Source organism: Ammodytes marinus, assembly GCF_949987685.1.
Source record: "Ammodytes marinus genome assembly, chromosome: 11".
NCBI classification, from domain to species: Eukaryota; Metazoa; Chordata; class Actinopteri; order Uranoscopiformes; family Ammodytidae; genus Ammodytes; species Ammodytes marinus.
The window spans coordinates 30,275,363-30,300,174 of record NC_137215.1 but is presented as its reverse complement, the minus strand read 5'-3'; the positions used below and the strand labels follow the sequence as shown (position 1 = coordinate 30,300,174).

Below are 24,812 nucleotides of genomic sequence, written 5' to 3'. Positions count from 1 at the left end.
GTTCCATTGCCTAGATACAGGGGATGTCTCACATTACCCGATGTCTCATGTTCCCCCGTTCTCCCCTATATACAGTCCCCTCCATAAGTATCGGAACAGTGAGGCCAAAAAAATGTTGTGTTCTTTTTCAAAAAATTATATCTTCTCAGTTGTGTATCAGATCCAGATGTGAATACCTGGAAATGAAAGCTGAAATGTTGAGCTATTGTCTCATATTCATCTTTTGGTGTCAAACCCAAATGTTTCCAGTCTACAGCAAAAATAAAGGAATTGGCCTCACTGTTCCGATACTTATGGATGGGACTGTATATATATTTTTTTAAAGATAATTTTTTGGCATTTTCAAGATTTATTAGATAGTACAGAGTTGAAATGGGGAGACAGAGAGAGGGGGGATGACATGCAGCAAAGGTCCACGGGTCGGATCCGAACCCGCGACCACTGCAACGAAGGCCGGAGCCGACACGGTACACGCTCCATCCACCACACCACCAGAGCATATTTGACTAAACTTTGTCTGTTGTTGTCTGTATATTTCTCCTTAACAACCATCTTTAACGGCCATTATCTCAACAGTAGTTTTTTTCATTACACTGAACCAAAGATCTCAACTTCTAAAGCACTTGTATCAACTAAACTTTCCATAATAATTCCTAGCGCTAGTGACACACACACACACACACACACACACACACACAAGCACACACACACACACGCACACACAAACAGTGTCAGACCTACCTACACACTGGCCCCCTTGTGCCAAGAAGCCGTCAGTACAGGAGTTACAGTTGTAACCTCCCAACACGTTAACGCAGATACCAGAGGGACACACTGTCCTGTCCTCACATTCATCAATATCTGGGACAGAGAGAAAAAGAAAAGACATGTTTGTTCAGTCATGGACAAAATCAAAACAGCAAAAATATTCTGCAGTGGGGATTCTTATTAGACGTGACACGACAACCAGACTCCACACCATTTACTCACTTGCTAATTAAAGGGGCAGACTGCCTCCTGCATCTTACCTGAAAGTTGACACTGAACGCATGTCACACACTGCAGAATCACCGAGTAAAAGGGTGTCATGTCAAGAGATACTGGGCTCAGGAAATCACAATCTCTATGACCAACTCTATCACTCTGTTTTCACTCTGTCATAGAAAACCCCTCTGTACACCATCCCTGCGTTCCGAATCTCATACTTTCTACTATATAGTATGTAGAAAAAAGATTTAGGATGTCCCGATTCTTGTGGCCAGATATAGGATTAGAAGTAGCCGGATGTCCTACTTCATCCGGCCAAGACTGTTAGTGTTGAAAACAGCATCCTATTTGGGCGATTCTGACCCACAATCCGATGCGCACGAGAAGTGACGCCACATCAACGGAGGCCCCGTATGAAAACAAACGGGGATGCGCCGGATATAAAAGCAAGAGGCAAGATCAAGGCGCAATGTTATGATGAAATAAAAGAGTAAAAGTATGTACCAATAGTATGCCTACTGCATCCTAACTAGATTATTTTTATCGTCGGATGTTGTATGTAGAATAGAAAAAATAAAGAGTATGCAATTTGGAATGCAGGGCATGTTGTGAGCAGTAGACAGCAGACAGACACACACACACAGTGAGCTAATAGTCCATCCAGTGGAGCATTTAGCCGCTCAAGGGCCAGCAGATTTCCCTCAGGAGAACCAAACAGAGCTAAAGTTGAATGAATCTAGGACTTTAGATTTATCACTTCTATCTCCAGCTGCGTGATGCATTCAAGGCATAATAAGCGATCGTAATCTAGAACACTTATTGTCAAAATCAATTTATACCTACACGCTCAGAGCGTCAAATATTGCTGCGGTTAGTATAAACATTACCAAACCTTCGCTGGAGATTGGTATGCATTTAAAGCTGATACTACCTAAAGCTTTGAGTCAATGGGTATTTTCACTAGTGAAGACAGGTTCAGGAGTCACATACTGTATGGTAGAAAGTTGGGTTTAGTTGTCCTTGCAGTGTAATGACTCTCTCAGAATTCCAAAATATGTCTATACAAACTCTTACTCCGGAGCCTGTTTTTAGTATTGACCTTTTAATAGAAACCTTGGTGGCAGCATATCCTCCTCACTCATATAAAGGCTCTCCAAAGAAGTCCTAACCAGATCCCTCATCCTCCACAGCCGGGTAAAAGGGATTTTTATTGCAGCTCTGGGGGGAAATAACAAGCGGGGCCTGTTTACCCTCACAGGCCTAATTCAGTATCATTTTTGTGGGTGGGGAAAGCTGTGTTGAAATGGCAGGAAACCACGTAATGACAGAGTGCCTGATATTTATATCCCAATAAGGCAGGAGGGAGGAGGTTGTCGGTGCAGACACGGCTAACAGTGCGGTCACTGGTCTCTTTTTGAAATTCCACTGAATTATAATTTTTATTAGCATGCACTTGTTAGTGTGCAGAGCTTATGGTTGTGCAAACTGAGTGCCGTAGACGCTTGATGATGCTTATTTGAACAGGATATGAATGCTTTCAAATATGCAGAACATTTTTTACAACCTTGAAGTCTGTCAAATTGAAACACTCTGATACAGTATCTGGACAAATACTGAATAAAGGCAACAACAAAAAAATCGTTGATACTGTATATAAAACAATCTTAAAGTCCAATAGATCCAAACTGCCATCAAATGTGCTGGGCATATTCATACCTTTGATTGCATACAAAGTCCATGCAAAGTAGGGAGTGAACCTGGAAAATGTACTTTGCAATGGGGGAAATAGATAGCCTGGCACTGCCCGCCTACCTACTTCCGCTCAATTTTAATTTCCCCTTCAGCAGTCAGTAAGGGGGTGCGGTATATTTGTGTGTTTTTTCCTGCAGATTTTTTACCGGTCCAATCAGCTAACGGTGGCGGAGAACAATGAAGTGCGCCAGTTTCAGTTGTAGTCAGAAGCCGGCGCATGACATTCATCACGACCAAACGTTATGCGATTGGTTGGCCGATCCAGAGTGGCACTGGGCAGATCCAATAAACTTCAACAGACACCCGCCTTCAAGTGAGTATACGTCTGTCAATTGAGCGATTCCAGACCTTCTGTACAAATGCAATGAAGTATGATGGTCTGGTAGGACCAGGCTCTTCTTCGAGTCCGTTGCAATCTCGGATGTCGTTCTGCCAGTATCTGGCGCAGGTCACAGCTGATGGGGTGGGTTCAGCACTCGGGGGCGTCATCACACTCCAGTAGGTGGGACATTGTCTGTACTGCTCCACAGCTGCATCTGTCTTCTGGCTGGTAGCCACATGCTTTCAAAAGTGATTTGCACCTCCCCTGCTCCACTCGTAGCCTGTTGAGTCTTCCAGGTTGGCCATGGGAGGTTGTGCCCGCTGGAGAGGCGCTCTGTGGGGGTGATTCCTCTCTTCATCCAGTCATGGGCTCATGTGTAGAGCTGGTTTCATTCATCTTTCCAGATGTTGGTCCTTGCTGTTTCTTTGGTTGTCTGGAGGGGTGGGACTATATGCAGGAAGCTGGCTCTGGATTTCAGTCGGGGTGGAGGTGCTGTGTGTCCGTGAAGGGGGTGCCTTGTGTCGGTCTCCTGTGCTCTCCGCTCGTCTTGGGCGACGATGGATCGTCTGATGTGGGGGGGGGGTTGGGGGGGGGGGGGGCAATGCCAGTTAGGGCGTAGAGGCACGGGCCTGGCGTTGTCTTAAAGAGGACCTATGATACTTTTTGACTTTTATGACCTATAAACGTTGTTATAATGATTTATAGTCATGTTTAACCATACTAGCTTATCAAATAATGACGTACAATACATGCATTTAGACGTATTCCCTGCTGACCGTCTGGCACTAAACACTAGGGCAGCCGGTCGAGAAATCACGTGTTCAAATTGGTTCAGAATTTCCGGATATTCTTGTTGTCTCGAAAGCGGATGTTTCCATATATGGTAATGCTGCTCAGGCAAGCTCCGGCCATGCCCCCAGCTTCCTGCTCGAAATCTCCCCACGCGCTGCTGAAAATGTTCCGGAAGGAAGGTAACCAATCACAACGGAGTGGGGTTTGCAGGAGGGGGGAGGGGGGGAGGGGGTGGAGAAGCACAAAGCCGAGGTGTGGAGCAGACTGCTGTGCTCGCTCAGATGAGAGGAAGAGTGTCCCGAAAATCTACATGGTTTTTTGTGATGTGATTCGTGTCAGGTTGCTCTACAGCAGTTTTTAACAAGAAATGAAGACCAGAAAAGTAGTATAATAGGAGATCTTTAATGTATCCCGTGATAATGCGGCAGGTGTCGTTGAGGGCGGTGTCAACAAGTGTGGTATGATGACTGCGGCTCCAGCTGGAGCACGCGTATTCAGCTGTGGAGAAGCACAGGGCTAGGGCAGTTGCACGGATGGTTGGTGGATCAGCGCCCCACTTGGAGTTAACCAATTTGCGCAGGATGTTGTTGCGGGTGTTAACCTTAGCTTTGGTGTTCTGAAGGTGGGTTTTGAAAGAGAGTGTCCTGTCGAGTGTGACTCCGAGGTGGGAGTGGTTTGAGAGCCTGTGGCCATCCCATGAGATACTTACAGTAGTTATTTTCTCGATGTTTTAGATGGAAGCTGCATAGTTGGGTTTTTGTGGGGTTGGGTTTCAGGTGGTTGTTATTGTAGTAGGTGGTCATCTCTCGGAGGGCGCTTTCCAGGACAGACTCGATCTTTTGGAAGTTCTCTTGTTGGGTGGTGATGCAGAAGTTGTCAGCGTATATGAAGCGGCAGCATTGTGGGGGGAGTGGCTGGTCGTTGGTGTAGATGTTGAAGGGCCAGTACGCTGCCTCGTGGTAGGCCGTTCTTTTGGGCTTTCCTTTGCTCTTCTTATCATCTTGTTGGACGAAGAAGCGCCTGTTGTTGAGGAGGCTTTTCATGACTTGGCACAGGTTGAGGTCACCAATCATGTCCAAAAGTTTCCTGATCATGGTGCGGTGCTGGACAGTGTCGTAGGCAGCAGTGAGGACCAGGCTTGGAAATAGACACATTCATGTAACTTTCAACTTTCTACTTTCAACGACGAAATATTTAAACTTAAAACTCAAGGAGGATAGGTTCTCGAGAACCAACCTTAAGGTCAATCAATGTAAGCCTTATTTGTTCAATTATGAAAATAAGGATAATTGTAATTGTTGATGTAATTAATATTATTTTATAGCTGCTGCTGTTATGAGGTCACTTTTTAGCGAATAGTTTTATGAGTATCTAGCATCTCAACTACAAATGCTGGTTCAGAGGAAAGCAAAAAAAAAATCCAAAGTTGTTTTTTCAATCCACCACTTTCCTTGTGAAATGTTATGAACCGTGCAGGCAGTAGGGACACCAGTAAGAAGGCTTTAGATTTTTAGCCTTGATCATTTCCTTGTAGAGACGAGACATATGGCAGATTCAATTATACAATTTTAATTTCCAAGGTGATGGGACGTGTGGTGGAATACAGTTTTCAGTTGTGAATAAAAGTTAACACACTCACGGCAAAAAGATATTCGTTGGTCATGCTTAACTCTACATATGACTCTTCAATTATGTGGTTCTATGAAACTGCGGGACCACACCAACTCAGGGAAAAACTAGAAAACTATTGATCGCTCAAGAATAATTAGCAGTCCATTCTAGATGGAAGAGACAGATGATTAAGGTACGTTTTTTTTGTTGTGTGGAGAAACAGCATTGGAAAAAAAACAATGCGACTGTAACAGCACCTTAAAGAAGGATCAAAATATACCTTGGCAACATGAATGGTGGTGAGTACTTACCAACACAACTGGTTCCGTCTTGGACGAGGTATCCCTGGGGACACACACACAGGAAACTGCCCTCTGTGTTCATGCAGCGACCGCCGAAGCACAAAGATGCGTTTTCCAAACATTCATCTTCATCTGAACACGCACACACGCACACACACACACACACACACACACACCAGAGTACACAACATTGGACAACATCAGTCAAAAACCCAACCCTTAACCCCTTTGTGGAGCGGATGTTGCCGAAATTTTTCATTTTGAAGATGAGAAAGACGTTTTTCAAGTCTTTACTGCACATATGAATAGTACCATAACAATTTACAGCTCTTCTAGACTTCCATAAGTCATTTGACCTTATGTATGATATTCTGATCATTCAGAATGTCATGGCAGGGTTTCTTACACTTTTACACCTCAGACAAACGCATTCATCCTTTTAGAGTTATTATTATTTTTGTTAATAAAAATGAGTGAAAGAAAAAGTACTTGAGAACCAGTGTTTCACGTGTTACTGCAATTTGCACTGTGGCAATCCATTATCTATGCCTTCTGTATCCTTTGCCATGTACATTTAAACAGGATACCAGTCCGTTCCGATGATGCATCAATTCAATCAACTGTCCGTTTTACTTTAAAGTTTGACCTCCTCAAGTTACTGTTTGGTAAAAAAAATCCAGAGTCATGTGACGCCATTCAACTTAATGAATGCACAACATGACCTTTGACCTCAATAAGCCTCTGTGACCATTGAAATCCTCACCTACACAAGTGGTTTGGGCTTCGTCCAGGTGGTATCCCTCGTCACAGTGGCAGATGTAACCCTCAGCTGTGTTGTAACAAATCCCCATTCCACAGATATAAGGGTTGACCTGGCACTCATCCACCTCTGGGCCACAAGAGACACACAGACAGACAGACAAAGAGAGAGATTGCATGCAATTAACTGAACAGAATCATATAAAATTCATATCATTCATTAGTTCCAATCATTGATTTTATACTGATATTTTAACATAATCAACTTGTTGTCTTGTTTTCTTTAATTAGGGGCTGAGCAGCAAGGCTGCATGACCCACTTTTCTTACCAGTATTTCACCTGAAGAAATCCGTGTTCCCATGCGTGAAAAAACACCTAATTTTGCCCTAAAGTCCAGTCCTGTGCCACACTTAATCAGTCCAATTTAAATGCTAATAGTCGTGATTGTGGAACTATAGCAACCATCTAAAATTCTAAACTTTAAAATTCTAAATTTAAGTATTCAACTAAACATGCCACAACGTTATGTCTTAATTCAAACTGTTGCCCCATTAGGGATGGGAATCGAGAACCGGTTCTTGTTCAGAACCGGTGCCGAGTCAACCAATTCCTTGGAATCCTTAGCATGCCTGCTTAACGATTCCGCTTATCGGTTCCGCTCGTTGCAAATGCGTCATGACCTCAGACACGTGCTGCTTTGTTTTGGTTCAGAACGCAGCAAACATGGCATTGATGCAGAAGCACTCTAAAGCGTGGTTGTATTTAACGTGAAAAGGCGACAATATGGCCACTTCCAATAATTGTAAAGTTTCCATTTCGTCAAACGACCCATGCACAAGCACAAGGAAGCGCGCAGACTGCGATCCCGACGGTTAAACGTTTAAACGTCCACTGCCTTACTAGTCGGCACCAGAATTGGATTTGAACATAAAATGTATGAGAATTAACGTGTGTGTAGGCCTAGGTGTGGGCAAGTGAAAGAGGGAGATACATAAAAAGGCGAGAGCAGCACAAAGCAAAAAGGATTTCTTGACCGCTGCCAAAGGCCCGCTGTTTACTCTCGTTCATCAGCTGTTCTAGACGAACCCAAAACAACACACAGCGGGACTCGGCGGTCCGGTGATGATAAGGAAACGTTTTACAAGACACTTTATAAAGACAGTAAGACACACTTAAAATAATGATCTCTGTCCGATATAAAAAGCTCTGCCTTGGATTACTTGATGGAGCGATCGATGTGTAACCTATAAAACCATCCGCTACATGTGTCTGATGACGGGCCATCATATTACTAAAGCAGCACGCCGCACATAAGAACAGCATGTACATTGTAAAGCTGAGATGGAGCGGTGACTCCTCTTTGCTGGCGTGGTGAAGAATAAGCAATGCGATACATTCTCTTTTAGCCTTTCTGGCGTATTTATTCTCTTCTTGAATAAATAGCCTACATGACAACAACAACATGCAACGTGACAGTTTGACCTGAGGCGTCCCTTCCATGGACCTATAAAGAAAGGGTTCATTCACTTGAACGTAGTGACATCATCACGTTGCCCTTTCAGAGTAAAAGCGCAATCATATAATAACTCTTAACATACATTAAAGATATCGTATCCTTCCTGAGAGGGCAAACATGATAATTTGTCTGCATAAAAATGGTTAATTTGCCAAAGTTGATAGTTGGTCTTATCTTTTCAAAAGACTTAATTGGTTTTTTTCTGTCAGTTGAATTTTGTTTCAAGTGCAAATGAGCACTGTTAATATTCCAAAAGGCACAAGCTCTTCCTTGACTGTTTTAAGTCTGTGTTTTTAGTTTTTAGGGCACATAATGGCATTTGGGCTTAAAAGCAAAAACATTTATTTTTTTGACCGGACCAATTAATGTGAAAATTGACATTTTCCTAATCCTCAAGTAGCCTACTCTTGATAATCTTTCAAGGCACACACTAGACACACTTCTGATCAAATATTAAAGAGAGATAATAAAAACAAACTCATTTGTACTTATTCTCTCACCCAATGAGAATCGATAAGAGAATCGATAAGGAATCGGATCGATAAGCAGAATCGGAACCGGAATCGGAATTGTTAAATTCTTAACAATTCCCATCCCTAGCCCCAATAGAGCAGAAACTTGACTCCGACTCCAACTTCAAAGTCCATCACTCGATTTGTTTCAAAAAACACAAGACCTATCTCCTCCCACATTTTTGTCTCAATCAACACCAAACTCGCAGGACATCATCTCCAGACGTTCCTCCACAAACGATCGTCACAGATTTTAGATTTCTCAAAATGTAACCCACGGTTCATTAAAATGTTTGACTTTATTCACTTATGTTAACACATACTGCAGATTCTTTCAAACTAAATCTCTGATGCTCATGGACAAAATCACAAAATATTGAGGTCACTGTAGATTTAGTGTGCAAAATGAAGTTTATCTCCAAAAGAGAATCTGACAAGAAATAACCCAGTAATAATAATATGATTCATTTATATTTGGCTGCTCCACCTTAAGACCAGCCCACCTTAAAGCTGGGGTGGATAACTTTTTCACTGTAATATTTGGCAAAAATGTCATATTAGCCATTCAGCTATATGTAGGTGAAGTGGTCTGAGAATCTACTCATCACTTTGCTCTCCCCTGCCTCTGTGTGCCGCCCCCAAAAATTGCCACCGCTCATGTACACTTTGACCAATCAGAGCGGGGCTCCGGTTCTCCGTTCTTATTGGCTGTTGGGACTGTCCGTTCACTTTGACACCGACGTTGTTGCGTCAGTTGCGTAAGCGTTCACGACCCTAGCAGTCTGACAGTTTGGCACTACGGCAGCCAACAAACAGCAATGTCTACAATCATTAAATCACTAAATGTACTATTTCCCGTTTAACAACAACTGCTTACACCGCTAAGACAGCAAGGATACGAGGAAAGACCGGTAAAGACACTAGTTGAAAAGACATGAACGAGCATAACTGTTGTTCGGAGGGAGGAGCTACAGAAGGTAGAGCGTGTCAGGGAGGGACCAGAGAGAACACAAGTGGAGCGGTTGAGGTATTTGGATTCAAATCTCTATCCCAACTGCTATTTTCTCCCAAATCATATACCCCAGCTTTAAAGGGTCAGGTTCAATGCTGAAATAAGTTTACTAAATACATGTATAAATAAAATTAAAATTAAATAATAAATAAATACATTTACAAAATAGGTTTACCATCTCCGGCGCAAACACATAATAAAGAGAGCGAAAAGAAGAGTATAGAAAGGGTTGAGTCTTACCAGCTGACTGGGTGGGAGCTATGTCCTGGCCTGCATTAGAAGGGAGGATCGCCACTGGTGCAGGTGGAGAGCTCCTCTCAACAACCTCTACCAAAGCAAAAAAAAAACACACACACACGCATTAATTCAATACTGTTAATATTTAATTAAGACAATTTTTATTATAATACTTTTTTTTTCAGTTTGCTATATACAGTATTTGATTTGGAAAACAACCAAATACATTTTCACTTTTGTGGAGAGAATACCCAGCTGTATTTATTTACCCATTACACCATAATTACAGTGGCACCTTAGGTCCTCTTAAAAACCTTAAAACCAACGCTGGAGTGGAATTTTACTTTTGCAGTCATCTTCTTTTTTTCAAACAGCCAGGGTGCCAAGGTTGTTGTCCATATGTCCGGGTTTAGTCTTTTATTTAATATTTCATATGAGTGCCTGAAATTCCTCTGAAATCAAATATGACACTTGCCCATGCACCGGCTATGTTTAGGGACAAAACTTCCAGCCTTTGTTTGTGACACTGCATCAGGTGCCCTCACTGAGTTTTGACCTGTGAAGCCTCTGCATGCACATCTTCTGCAAACATGGGCATTGACAGCATAACATCTCCATTGTTGCTGTTGGACCAATATGGCGAAGGATGACGGATATATTGCACATATGCACTTATTTGAAAGGTTTAGTGTGAGTTTAAACTAATATGCCCCATTATTGACGATCCCATAAATGATGTCAAAATGTATGATCACATAATGTTATGTGTTGTCCTTCTCTTAAACTGAGGTCCAAATATGAATATTTTTGGCTAAACCACATAACTTCCAGAAAGGTAGCTCATCCATCAGCAAAGGAGCTCCACTTTTCTGAAAGCACAATTGTGTTTTGATATGATAGAACACTGCGAGAAGATATACAACTGGCATAGATTATACCAGATATACTGTATATCTGATATAATCAATATACTATATATTAGACCAGATATATATGCACTCAACAAAAATATAAACGCAACACTTTTGTTTTTGCTCCCATTTTTCATGAGATGGACTTAAAGATCTAAAATTCATTCCAGATACACAATATTACCATTTCTCTCAAACATTGTTCACAAATCTGTCTAAATGTGTGATAGTGAGCACTTCTGCTTTGCTGAGATAATCCATCCCACCTCACAGGTGTGCCACATCAAGATGCTGATCTGACATCATGATTAGTGCACAGGTGTGCCTTAGACTGTCCACAATAAAAGGCCACTCTGAAATGTGCAATTTTTTGCTTTATTGGGGGTCTGGGGACTCAGAACCAGTCAGTATCTGGTGTGACCACCATTTGCCTCATGCAGTGCAACACATCTTCTTCGCATAGAGTTGATCAGATTGTCAATTGTGGCCTGTGGAATGTTGGTCCACTCCTCTTCAATGGCTGTGCGAAGTTGCTGGATATTAGAGGGAAGAGGTGCACGCTGTCGTATACGCCGGTCAAGCACATCCCAAACATGCTCAATGGGTGACATGTCCGGTGAGTATGCTGGTCATGCAAGAACTGGGACATTTTCAGCTTCCAAGAATTGTGTACAGATCCTTGCAACATGGGGCCGTGCATTATCTTGCTGAAACGTGAGGTGATGTTCATGGATGTATGGCACAACAATGGGCCTCAGGATCTCATCACGGTATCTCTGTGCATTCAAAATGCCATCAATAAAATGCACCTGTGTTCTTCGTCCATAACAGATGCCTGCCCATACCATAACCCCACCACCACCATGGGCCACTCGATCCACAACATTGACATCAGCAAAGCGCTCACCCACACAACGCCACACACGCTGTCTGCCATCTGCCCTGAACAATGTAAACCGAGATTCATCCGTGAAGAGAACACCTCTCCAATGTGCTAGACGCCATCGAATGTGAGCATTTGCCCACTCAAGTCTGTTACGGCGACGAGCTGGAGTCAGGTCAAGACCCCGATGAGGACGACGAGCATGCAGTTGAGCTTCCCTGAGACGGTTTCTGACAGTTTGTGCAGAAATTGTTTGGTTGTGCAAACCAATTGTTTCAGCAGCTGTCTCAGTGGCTGGTCTCAGACGATCTTGGAGGTGAACCTGCTGGATGTGGAGGTCCTGGGCTGGTGTGGTTACACGTGGTCTGCGGTTGTGAGGCCGGTTGGATGTACTGCCATATTCTCTGAAACGCCTTTGGAGACGGCTTATGGTGGAGAAATGAACATTCAATGCACGAGCAACAGATCTGGTTGACTTTCCTGCTGTCAGCATGCCAATTGCACGCTCCCTCAATGCTTGTGGCATCTGTGGCATTTTGCTGTGAGACAAAACTGCACATTTCAGGGTGGCCTTTTATTGTGGACAGTCTAAGGTACACCTGTGCACTAATCATGATGTCAGATCAGCATCTTGATGTGGCACACCTGTGAGGTGGGATGGATTATCTCAGCAAAGCAGAAGTGCTCACTATCACACATTTAGACAGATTTGTGAACAATGTTTGAGAGAAATGGTAATATTGTATATCTGGAATGAATTTTAGATCTTTAAGTCCATCTCATGAAAAATGGGAGCAAAAACAAAAGTGTTGCGTTTATATTTTTGTTGAGTGTATATACAGTACTGTGCAAAAGTTTTAGGTAGGTACAGTAAACTAAGAATGCTTTCAACATTTTAAAAAAAGGCTAAGTTAGCGAACAAGGTAGTTATACTGGATAAGCAACGTCTCTCCCAGACAAAGATCTCGAAGCAGACTGGGGTTTCAAGATGTGCTGCTCTTTTGACAAAGCACAAAGAAACGGGCAACGTTGAAGATCGTAGATGCAGTGGTCGGCCGAGAAACCTAGTGCAGCAGATGAAAAACACATCAAGCTTATTTCCCTTAGAAATCGGAAGATGTCCGGCAGTTCCATCAGCTCAGAACTGGCAGAAACCAGTGGGGCCAAGGTTCACCCATCTACTGTCCGGACAAGTCTGGTCAGAAGTGGTCTTCATGGAGGGTTGCAGCCAAAAAGCCAAACCTCCAACATGGAAACAAGGTCAAGTGATTCAACTATGCACGAAAACATAGGAACTGGGGCACAGAAAAAAAGGTTCCTTGCAAGTTTCTGCAAATAGAGTTAAAGGTTTGGTCAGGTTTAATGGTGTCCTCAATGCTGAGAACAGTAGATGGATGTACCTGGGTCCCACTGGTTTCTGCCAGTTCTTAGCTGATGGCTCTGTTGGATTTCGCTTCTGTTCATTCACTGCGTTTTTTAACAACATTTTTCACACCTACCTAACACTTTTGCACAGTACTTTATATAAAATGTATTATATTTACGAGATATATTAAAATCTACTTCTTATACCTTTTGTAAAGGATCATAATACGGTGGGTTTTTTAGGACATCAGACTCATCTTGTCATCAGCATTCTCAAAACAAAGCATTCTGACCTACACTTTGTCATTTGTAGCTGTAGTTCCACCGACCTAGCTTTCCTTTAATATCAGCATTAGTCATTTGTTTTCATTACGTTTTGGATGATGTTAGCATTCTAACATTAGCATTACAGTAGCATCTGATGAACTACTACTGGACTTAAGCACTGTTGAGAGTAACAAAGTGCTCTGAGCTTGACAAGGTGTGCATGTATGTCCTAAACTGACCACCGTACCAAAAAAGTTTAAAGGATAGTGAAGCAGACACCTGGGTAGGCTGCCTCGATCTTGACAGTGGATACACCGGGAGATAGCTGGGGCAGAATAGGTTCAACTACTGGCCTATCACTAATCATGGGGACTATCAGCTCCTTTAACGACAAGACAAACACAATCATACAAAGGGACATGGTCAACAGAGCACTATATGCATTTGATTTCAGTCTAAATGTTATTATTTCAGCTTTGCTCCTGTCATGCAATACAGATGGTGTGCTGGTAAGCAGATTAGCATTCATATTGCATGGCAGCTGCCTGCAGCTTTAAAACAAGAAGCAAGAATAAACATCATAGCTTGCAAGCCAGAAAGCAAAAGAAATGCCTGCCAATCCAGCAAAGGCTTCTGTTCTTTTGGGGTGGGACAGTATCTAGGAATGTTTTATTGTTTTTGGTACTTACGCGTAGATATGCACATTGAAGATTTAAACACTCCCTTACTTTCAACTCACATTCATGCAGCGACATTGCTGACTTCATGCAAAAATTATTTTGCAACTTTGCAGCAGCCTCAGCGAAAGAGAGTGTCTGTGCATGCAAATTGCTTCTACATTCCACTCTGTGAAGCACCCAACCTACCTGATCTGGTGCAGTTGTTGCTACTGCCCGCAGAAAAAAAAAGAAACAAAAAAATGAAACGTAAGTATAAACGTAACTACAGTATGTAAATATCTTGGGAAGTTGGCTTTAAGGGTTACTGACAGGTGCTTCTGTTATTGTTGTCCATTCCATTTCTATCAATACGTGTAGACTAAATAACAGATACACCTCGCTGTATGATACCACACAGTTCAACAGCAGCAAACACTACATCCTCCAAAATGATGAAACAGTTGGTTTATCCCCTCTCTAAAAAAGTTTCAACAAAAAGTGAACACTAGAACCTTTGTGAAAGTAGGATGTTATTAGGGCAGTTTCACACCCGATAACCCACTTTTAGTCCTCTTCGTTGATTCGCACCATATGTCAGAATGATCCATTGTTTTGTGGTGCGGTTCTCTTTCACACCTATCGTTTCCTTTGGTCTGAATCAGTTGGTGAAGTCAACCAAAATACAGCGGAATAAGCCTGGTTCACTCATCGCTCGGATGTGTCTGGGGGCGGCGAGCAATAACATAGTTCCCGAACTGCTCTTCAATTGGTCAGAATGTCCATGCAGGAAAACTACAGACAGAAACTACAGGAAGTAGATCGTCTTCCTCATCCCATAATGCATAGCGCATTTGGCTATGAGAGCTCATATTTACAATAATACTCCGCTTCCTGCAGTTGGGTTGGATCCAGTCCGATCATGTTCTCACCAGACACGGACCGCACCAGAGTTTGTTTAGAAGCGTACCTAGACCAACAACACGGCAGGTTCGAAAGCACCCTAAGTGTATTTTGACCATAAAGATTTTACCAAAGGGATTGAGATCACTGTGTTTGCTTCTTAGGGCATTAAAACTTCCTGCCGATGTGACCCTGCCATTAGAAGCACTGGTGTGGAGATTTCCAAACAATGTTCATATACCTACAAATCTGAACAGCTCTTGTCTGCAGGTTAGAGTATTGCCAATACGATCAAGACAATTAGCAATAACTTCTATGGCCCTCCATTATCAATAGACGAAAGGCAAAGACATGGGCAGCTGCAGTTATTCTCAGCTATGTGAAATAAGTGTACAGCCTCATTTATATCTTAAAGTAATCCTCATTTGTATACCTTTATACACCTTCATTATATGACATATAATTATTCCCAGACATTTCCATGTTGAGAAAGGGTCATACACATTGCAAATATCATTCTTAGGTCTACAGTACAACACTATGGTTAAATAAAACCCCTCTTCTTCCCACCTAGCAGGGCTTTCTGCGGTGTCAAAATGCCAATGCCAATGCCAATCGGAATGGCCACTATCTGGTGTCCAAACACTCATTTACACATAGTTTTGGATGGTGACTGTCAGATTTGTTTTCGAGGCAGTCCTATGTTTCCGGAGACATCAGTTCTCATTTTCTCCTGAAAAGCTTAGCAGTAGTTTGGACTCAAAGTCTGTCTTTGGCTTACAACGATGTTGCAAAGTTTCTCCTTCACTTGGTGGCTTGCCAAGCATGTCCTGAATAATAAGATAATCTTCTCTGCCTGTCTCACTCAGTATATCACGGTGGACTTGGTTGTGTGTGAGGGAATGTGAAAGTAAGCCAAAGCACTTTCATTCGTTCTATTCACAATAAATGTCACACAAGGGGGCGTTTCTGTTAAGATCTGCTTTCCTAAACACATGCAAGGATCGTAAGTAGTGTTACCATGGAGCTGTACCTCAAAAAGTTGATCCCACGGTGAGGACATTTGTTGCAGTCCTCTACTCCACTCATTTAAGACAAGCACAAAGAAGCCCAACAAATATCTCACTTTTAATTAGATTGTGTGACGCAGAACCATGTATCTGTGTGATTGTCATGTATGATGGCAAATCAATGCCACAATCCATGAATGGAAATGAAATCCACCCCTTGAAGATGTAGACAAGCATCACACGCAACTCAAAACAGCTGCGCAGGCCAATGTACTTTTTTGTGAGTGCCTTCACAGTATTTACATACAGAATATCTCTACTCTTTAATCCAAAAATTCCTAGCCAACCTCACACTGGTGCGGTTTTGTTATCACACCACCAATCAGCTGTTCTACTCTGGGCTACAGGAGTCATCGTAGTAATACATGGCTGAACTACGCTTGAAAAAAAAAGTTAAAAAATAAAAGGCAGTGAAAGAAATCCAACTTATAGTGTACAGTTGAACAGATATTTATTTTTTTAGGTTATCATTTATATTCGTGGTGAAAACTGTTTTCCTGCTGGTCCCCCTCTGCAAGAGTACAGGGCTGACTTCTGCTAGAAGTCTACTCCAAACTCCTTGTAGTGACTGGTTGCCTTCTTCATAAAGTAACAGACTAACTATGCCTCTCAAGTACCTCAAACAACCACACTTCAATAATAATGATAATATATTTCAACAGAGTGTGCCCGGTTATTGTTACATTGTAGAAACTCACCTGGTATATTCTCTTCTGGTATCCCAAAAGCTTCCACTGGTCTCTCTGCTGTTGGCAGGGGCTGTGGTTGTATGGGTTCAATGTGCTCCTGGTATACTGGCTTATTGACAGGTGCATTTGGTAGAACGGTGTAGCCCATTCCACCTGGACAGATCTCTTTGAACTTAGCTATGTAAAAAAAAACACAAGACCAAAATAAGAAGAACAAAAATAAATGAAATTGTACACCGTTAATTGTTAAATGATTATGATTGAACTATTATAAAGAATTCCGGTATGACAGTTTCGTAATTAATAGTCTACAGTGCTACATAACGACTTGCTGCGGCAATGCTAATTTTAAAAGGGAAATTTTCTGCAAAAAGGCAAGCATCAAGCATCTTTCCTCAGACTTCAGCTGCACCGCATCTGTTAAGTCCAAAATGACTGGAGAAGACATGTGTGGCTGATCCAAACATTCTATAAGGTGCTTTTTAATAGGAATCACATTGAAAATTTGGCAGGACTGCCCATTTATCCCTCCGATGTATACCACTGTTCTACAAGCTCTCACTGAGAAATCATGGATATACTGTATGAAAAAAAGGATAATAACTGAGGTTTCCTTACTTAAAATCAACCTATATGCTGATGATAAACCTGTTTTTGACCTGTTTTTTTGCCATTATTTTGCCTTGTTCATAATAATTGATTGATTGGTTGACTTGAATGATTTTAGCCTAATTTGAAGGTGAAATGTCAAATTTTGCATACTCAAGCCTTTGTCGCCTTGCTTCAATTTAAGTCAGTACTCTGTTGGTGACTCCCAGATGGTACTCCGAGCCTCACCAGAATGTTGTGGTATACTTTCTTATCCATGATGCCATCTACTTTCACTAAGTCACCTGTTCCTGAGGCTGAAATGGCAACCCACACCATAATACTACCCCTCCATGTTTAACTGTGGGCAAGAATCACACATTTTTATATCTCTGCCCCTCCCTCCGTCAAACATACAGTCTTCGCCTGTTGCCAAAATGTTCAAACTTGGACTCATCAGTCCACAACACTTTAAACCAATCTTCCTTTGTCCATTTCTTGTGTTCTTTTGCAAATGTCAGGCATTTCACTGTATTTTACTATTTCAATAATGGTTTCTTTGTTGCTTTTCTACAATTCCTTCTTCTCCCAGTGTTATAAGAAATGTTGCATATTGTATATCTCCTGACTGAAATGTTAGATTTCTCAAATGCTTATTAGTGTAATGAGAAACATTGTATTTCTCTTGTATAATACTGAAACTGAAATCTATCTTGGAGGCCTGTTACATTTCGAACACATCCCCCTCCCCACAGGACAAATGTAATCAACAACCTTTCAGACAGGCTACACCTCTTCTATTATCTTGTACTCAGACACACCCTGCTGTGTTGATAAAACTAGCCCCTTTTACACAGCCAGTGAAAGCCGGGAATATGCCGGAATTTCGGCCCTCCACCCTGCTGTATAAATGCGACCGTTGCGGAACGGGGGAAGAAAGGTGCGAGAGATTGTTCCGGGAATTTTACTACCTCGGAGGGTAGTAAGATTGCCGACACAATCAGTTCCGCCTCTCTGTATAAATGCGGCCAGCTTGTTGTTGCGGAACAGGGGGGCGTTTGACGTTCCATAGCCTACGTTCTAAACATGCGACCATGTTAGCAGTTGAAGGACGTGTGTTTAACATTACGGCGGCCTGATGTCCCGTAAAAATCACCAAATAAAAGGAACGGCGTATAATCTAACTGGTCATAAGGTCCGCTGCTCAATACAAACCCCCACGCTTCTTTTTCCAGAGTTTAGGAGTGTATTTTTGCCCGGGGAAAGTTGTACAATGAAGTGGGAAAGCTATTGCTATGCTAAGGTAGGCTGCGACCGGATCGCCGCAGCTATTATTATTCTAAGTCTTAGCGTATATCCACACTTTATTTCTGTCTACAGTAACGTGAATTCACACACTGTGTGTGTGTGTGTGTGTGTGTGTGTGTATGTCTGATTGGCAGATAGCTGCTCTCACAAAGAGACTCGCTCACAGCCAACCTGTCACACAAACACACACAAACACACACACACACACAGACACACAGGTGAAGCAGTGAGCAGAGTGATTTTGTCAGTTTGGTAAACAGTCCCAGAGATGTTGGACTCAGCGCGTAGCGAGATCAACCGGCACATCACGGGGACAGTAACATACAGCCCTCTTAGTGCAAGCTCCAGCACTTCTGCTCCCAATTCACCGCCAATGTTGTTGTTGTAAAGCAGCTTACCGGCGCGGCGCTAAATGTTTACGTCACACCTGACGCTGCTTACAAGCACCTCTTTCATTCCGGAACGTTGTGTAATAGGGGCTACTGATGCACCAACATGCCGGCGTTGCTTGGTTCTGTGTAAATAACACCTAACCAAGCAGAGCCGGCAAATTGCCGCTCTTTCGTTCCGTCAATATGCCACAATCTCTGTGTAAAAGGGGCTACTGTCTCAGAGCCTCCCCCTGTTGTGTTTATGTTAAACTAAATGCTTTGTTGTAAACAGAATAAGTAAGCTGACTTCTGTACTGAATTTTGTCATTCTCACCCAGGAAGCTACCATGCTGCCTGGATCAAGATTGAACCTCCAAGTTCTGGGATCCACAGAACACGAAGCTTCTGTTTGTTTGATTAAATACACTTTGCTTTAATACAGTAAATTACGTCAAATTTTTTCTCACAACATCAGTTTCCGACACAGTTCTTAAAGACACTGTTGAACCATTAGTCATTGTGGTGTTCTCGTCACACAGTCCTCTTGAGGTCTTTCTTCAGTACTGACTCATTTAGAGATGCTTCATTTGTCCATCAGAAAGTTTATTTTTTTACTTCTCCCCTTTCGGTTCTGGTGTGAATTGGTGGCATCATGGTGGTCTAAAGTGTACTTTACAGTGCTTGTGAAAACCCAAATAATTGCGTGCCATGCTTTACCGTACTGATCAGAATTGTATCGCTCAGTAGAAACGAGGCATAATCTACTTCTGCCCTGGCTTTAGCCTCTAGTCCAATGGCAGCCTGCAACCAGCAGAGCTCCATTGCCACTGCAGGAACTATGACCGGGACAAGGATCTCTGGGTCTCTGTTTCAACTGCATGAACCAGGGTCTAAACCATAGCTTCTGGAACTTGATTATCCTCAAAAAAGACCCCGCTGACTTCCGGGTTACAGAGCATGGAGTAGGTGCGATCGCTTTCTAGCTCCCACTAACTATTTCAGACCTAACTGATCAAACCCTATTTTCATTGATTTTTTTGTGCTTGTGTTGCCGGTAACACTGGCACTGTTTTGGAGAAATGCCTAGAGGAAAGAAAAACGCAAAAAGAGATTCGGCAGAGTCAGATATGTCCTCGGACAGCGTGGTTAGCTTTGATGTTAATGCTAGCTCAATGGCTTCCATTCCGGACCTGCTTGAGCAGCATAGAGCAGCCATAGCTGCTGAGTTCAAGTCATCGTTTGCCAGAATGGACACCAAGCTAGACAACATCCAGGCCGTGGTCTCAGGCCAGGGGAAACGTATAACCGATCTTGAGGAGAATGCAGAAACTGTTTGCGGACGCCTGGAGCAACTTGAGGCTACGTGCTCCTCACTGCAGGAAGATAACAAGTTGCTGAAATCTAAACTATCGGATTTGGAAGAGAGAAGCAGGAGACAGAACGTTCGTATTGTGGGCTTACCAAAGTCACTTGAGGGCGCTCGCCCCACCACCTTTTTCTCCGAGCTTCTCGTCAAGGTTTTTGGTAATCAAACTCTCCCTTCTACCCCGGAGCTGGACAGAGCTCACCACACTCTGGCACCGAAACCGGGCCCGCGTGAGAGACCGCGGCCCGTCATCATCCGCTTCCACCGATACCAGACTAAAGACTTGATCATGAGAGAGGCACATAAACAGGGCGAGCTGGAATACTACGGCCACAAGCTCCGGTTCTACGAGGATTACAGCGCGGAGGTCGTGAAGCAGCGGGCTGAATACAGAGGGGTCATGGCTGAGCTTTATCAGCACGGTCTCCGTCCCTCTCTCCTCTTCCCTGCGAGGCTTCGCATTACTCTCCAGAGCGGCGAGAGAAGGTGGTTGCGGTCCGTCTCTGAAGCATCTAACTACATATCTACATTGGGTGTGAGTCCGTAGTAAATACGATTGCCTGCTGTGAGTATACAAATTTGGACAAATGCTCTTTTCATATCCCCAGCCAAACTCTCAGACTGATGGTACTACACGCATTTTTTCTCCCTTTTTTAAAATGAGTAAATCAGCTGGGTGAGCGTGACATTTTTGTTGCTTGTCATTTTGACGTATTGTCTAACTCACTCGCTTTTTTATTTGTATCTCTATTTTAAAACGGCTGGATAAGCGTGTCTGTTTTTTCTTTTTTTTGCCATTTGGACAGCTTGTCTAACTCACACCTTGTTCTCTTTTTTTGTATTTTGAATCTGTTGGGTGAGCATGGTATTTTTGTTTAGTGTGTTGTCATTTTGACAGTTTGCTGGATTGTTCATAGTGTTACTAGGCTGTTATGGGGTGAAATGTACAAGACCTATGTGGGAAGCTAGCACAGGTCAGGAAGTTAAGGCTTGGAATGTTTGTTGTGAGACTAGTAAGGGTCTTTTGGGGTTTGCTGTTTAGAGCAATACAGTGTTGTGCGAAAGTTTGTGAACCCTTTGAGCCTTTTGGAATTTTATTTATTTTAACCATTATTAATACATTTTTTTCAATACCAGTATTTTCTATATGAAATAACAGATGTTTGTTTATCAATTCAACCTTTTTCCTTTCCAGAAATCAATTGTTAAAATAGATAAAACAAATTATTTGACAAATGTTGTATGTGCAAAAGTTTGTGAACCCTAAGCTGCATTGCTTAAATCGAGCAAGGTAAACACAATCAGGTGGGCCAAACTGATTGATGAAATAGACCAATGTAGTGAGAGATCTTTAGGGAAGAAATTGGGCGCCACTAGATAAAACAAAGATAAAACCAGGTCAGTTTAGGCTCACCAAAGTGAACCCATACAGGTCAGACATGCTCAAAGGGGAAACAATCTCAGAGGATCTCAGGAATAGAGTTTTGATGTTGCACATTTGTCTGGGGACAGCTATACATTCGTATAAAAAAGTTTGAGCTCCATCGGCCCACCGTGAGGCAAATCATCTACAAATGGAGAGCTTTAAGAGTGACTTAACATCTGCCTAGAAGTGGACTTCCTTCAAAAATATCTTCAAGCACCACAAGAAATGGGATTTTTCAGGTAAAAGCCAACCCACACATTACATCTGGAGATTTGCAGACCATTTGCCATCACCATTCTTCACTTGGGAGAAGGTTCTGTTGGTGATAGGCAGAGTTGCGTTTTTGCCCAAACATGGCGGTTTTGGTTATGACCAAACAGATCAATTTTGGACTAATCTGTCCACAGAATAAGACTTCAGGTATCTCCAGGTGATCTCTGGCAAAGCTGTGACAAGCAGTTTTGTTCTTTTTTGAGAGCAGAGGCTTCTTCAGCAACCCTCCCTTGAAAGCCATGTTGACTGAGTTTTCTTCTTATTGTGGAACCATGCACATCTGTCCCAGATGTTGCAAGAGAGGTCTGCAAATCACTAGATGTAATGTGTGGGTTGGCTTTTAACTAAAAAAATACTTTTCTTGTGGCGCTCGAAGATATTTTTTAAGGAAGTCCACTTCTAGGCAGATGTTCAGTCACTCTTAAAGCTCTCCATTTGTAGATGATTTGCCTCACGGTGGACCGATGGAGCTCAAACTTTTTTTGAATTAATTTATAGCTGTCCCCAGACAAATGTGCAGCATCACAACTCTATTCCTGAGATCTTCTGAGATTTTTTTCCCTTTTAGCATGTCTGACCTGTATGGGTTCAGTTTGGTGGGCCTAAACTGACCTGGTTTTATCCGTGTTTTATCTAGTGACGCCCAATTTCTTCCTTAAAGATCTCTCATTACATTGGTCTATTTCATCAATCAATTTGGCCCACCTGATTGTGTTTACCTTGCTCGATTTAAGCAATGCAGCTTAGGGTTCACAAACTTCTGCACATACAACATTTGTCAAATAATTTGTTTTATCTGTTTTAACAGTTGATTTCTGGAAAAGAAAAATGTTGAATTGATAAACAAACATCTGTTATTTCATATAAAAAATACTGGTATTGAAAAAAATGAATTAATAATGGTTAACATAAATAAAATTCCAAAAGGCTCAAGGGGTTCACAAACTTTCGCACGACACTGTATATGGGGTGTATGTCTCCCCATCTTTCTCCCCAAATCCTTTTTTCAGGCCCTTGACTCTTTAATGATAAATTATATTTGGAATGGTAAACACCCTCGGTTACGGAAAGCTTTTCTTCAAAGACCCAAACAAACAGGTGGAATGGCCCTCCCTAATTTCCAATACTATTACCGGGCTGCTAATATCCGTTCTTTAGTGTATTGGGTGCATTTTCACCTTGACGACTCAGCCCCAGTCTGGGTAACAATGGAGTCCAGCGCTATTAGCCCATTGTCTCTATCTGCCTCTTCGGCTATTCCCAACAGTAATCCCATGATTAAGCACTCCCTTCGAATCTGGACCCAATTTAGGAAGAATTTTGGAATGCAGAATTTTTCACTTTTCAGCCCAATTGCAGCTAATCATTTGTTTATTCCCTCGACGGTGGATGGTGCATTCAAGATCTGGCATAAAAAAGGCTTAAAATGCATCGGTGATTTATTTATTAATGATCTATTTGCTAGTTTTTCTCAATTGACAAAACATTTTGGTATCGAAAAGACACATTTTTTCCGATTTCTGCAAATCAGGCATTTTACGCAGAAGTTAATTCCCCAATTCCCTTATAAACCGCCAGCCAATCATGTTGATTTGTTTCTTTCTGTAAACCCCACATTAAAAGGCTCAATTTCTGTGTTTTTCAACCTTATTTCAAAGTTGCATAGCCCCTCTTTAGCAGCTATAAGAACCCTGTGGGAGCAGGACCTAGGTTCTGCCTTCACAGATCACATGTGGGATTCAGTCCTGGATCGGATACACTCTACCTCCATGTGCGCCCGACATGCTCTTGTGCAATTTAAAGTAGTACATCGTGTCCACATATCTAAAACTAAATTAGCTCGTATGTTCCCCGATGTAGACCCGACCTGTGATAGCTGTAAGAGTGCACCGGCATCACTCTTTCACATGTACTGGTTGTGTCCCACCTTGACTGAGTTCTGGACATCAGTTTTTCAAACAATTTCTGAAGTACTTCAGCATCAAATTGAGCCGAACCCTTTCACTGCAATTTTTGGCATTGCTCCAAATCCGGGCTTGCCTAAAGTGAAGCTGAAGGTACTGGCCTTTACTTCATTACTTGCTCGTAGGGTTATCTTACTCAAGTGGAAAGATCCTGCTCCTCCTTCCCACTCACATTGGATTAGAGACATTATGTCATGCATGAATCTAGAGAAGATACGTTACACTACCCAGGGATCTGAGAATAAATTTGACAGAATTTGGCGCCCCTTCCTAAATTATTTAAAAAAAACAACGACAACAATAGAAGAGTAGCTACCCCCTCCCCTCTTTTATTTGATTTAATTTAATTTCTTTATGTTTTTTGTTTCATGTTGATTGTTTGTTTTTGTTTCTTGGAAGTGTGTATTTTGTTTTGTTTCGGATTGTGTGTGGTTGGGTGTGAGGGTGGGAGGTGGGTGGGGTGTGTGCGGGGTTAAAAAAGGGGGAACAAATTTGTATTCCATTGTGCTGCAATTGTTTTGCAACTGTCACTTAATAAAAAAACCTTTGAAAGAAAAAAGACCCTGCTTGGTGGGAGTACTTTACAAAGGTTTCAGGAACCTTTGGGGGCGGGGCTACAGTGCTAAAGAATTCTAATTGGTGGAGTAGCCATGCGCAGCGCTTCACCCGCCATGTTTCAAACTCTGCTTTTTTTCTTGCGATCCTTTCATTGCCTGGTTTTGGCTTGAATCCATTTGCAATGTAATAAAAAGCGATCAGCAACAGCACAACCTGAAAGTCCTGTGTACTAACACACATCCTGCATGCCGGTTTTCCCACAGATGCATTACACTGTGGCGGCAGCATAATAGTTCTCTACCATGGCCGGTACATCTCTACGCTGTGTTTTGTGTTGTTGCCGTTGCCTCAGCAAAGCATCTCCCCTTCAGTCTCCGTCACCCTAAGTTAATCAGCACGCAGGCGCATGTA

The 24,812-nt window shown here is 42.4% G+C and overlaps 1 protein-coding gene across 4 annotated transcripts in view; it reads right to left on the bottom strand.

The window, feature by feature from the left end:
• Positions 1-24,812, bottom strand: part of ltbp1 (latent transforming growth factor beta binding protein 1) — a 144,007-nt gene that overhangs the window by 30,987 nt on the left and 88,208 nt on the right. For 2 of the 4 annotated variants that reach the window (XM_080036965.1, XM_080036968.1), the window contains 7 exons: positions 16,557-16,724; positions 14,096-14,118; positions 13,509-13,611; positions 9,807-9,893; positions 6,530-6,655; positions 5,776-5,898; positions 742-861 (listed from right to left, as the gene is read on the bottom strand). In XM_080036965.1, coding sequence (XP_079893091.1) covers positions 742-861; positions 5,776-5,898; positions 6,530-6,655; positions 9,807-9,893; positions 13,509-13,611; positions 14,096-14,118; positions 16,557-16,724 — 750 coding nt within the window. The remainder of the gene's footprint in view (positions 1-741; positions 862-5,775; positions 5,899-6,529; positions 6,656-9,806; positions 9,894-13,508; positions 13,612-14,095; positions 14,119-16,556; positions 16,725-24,812) is intronic. The other 2 variants (XM_080036966.1, XM_080036967.1) reach the window with 2 other exon arrangements.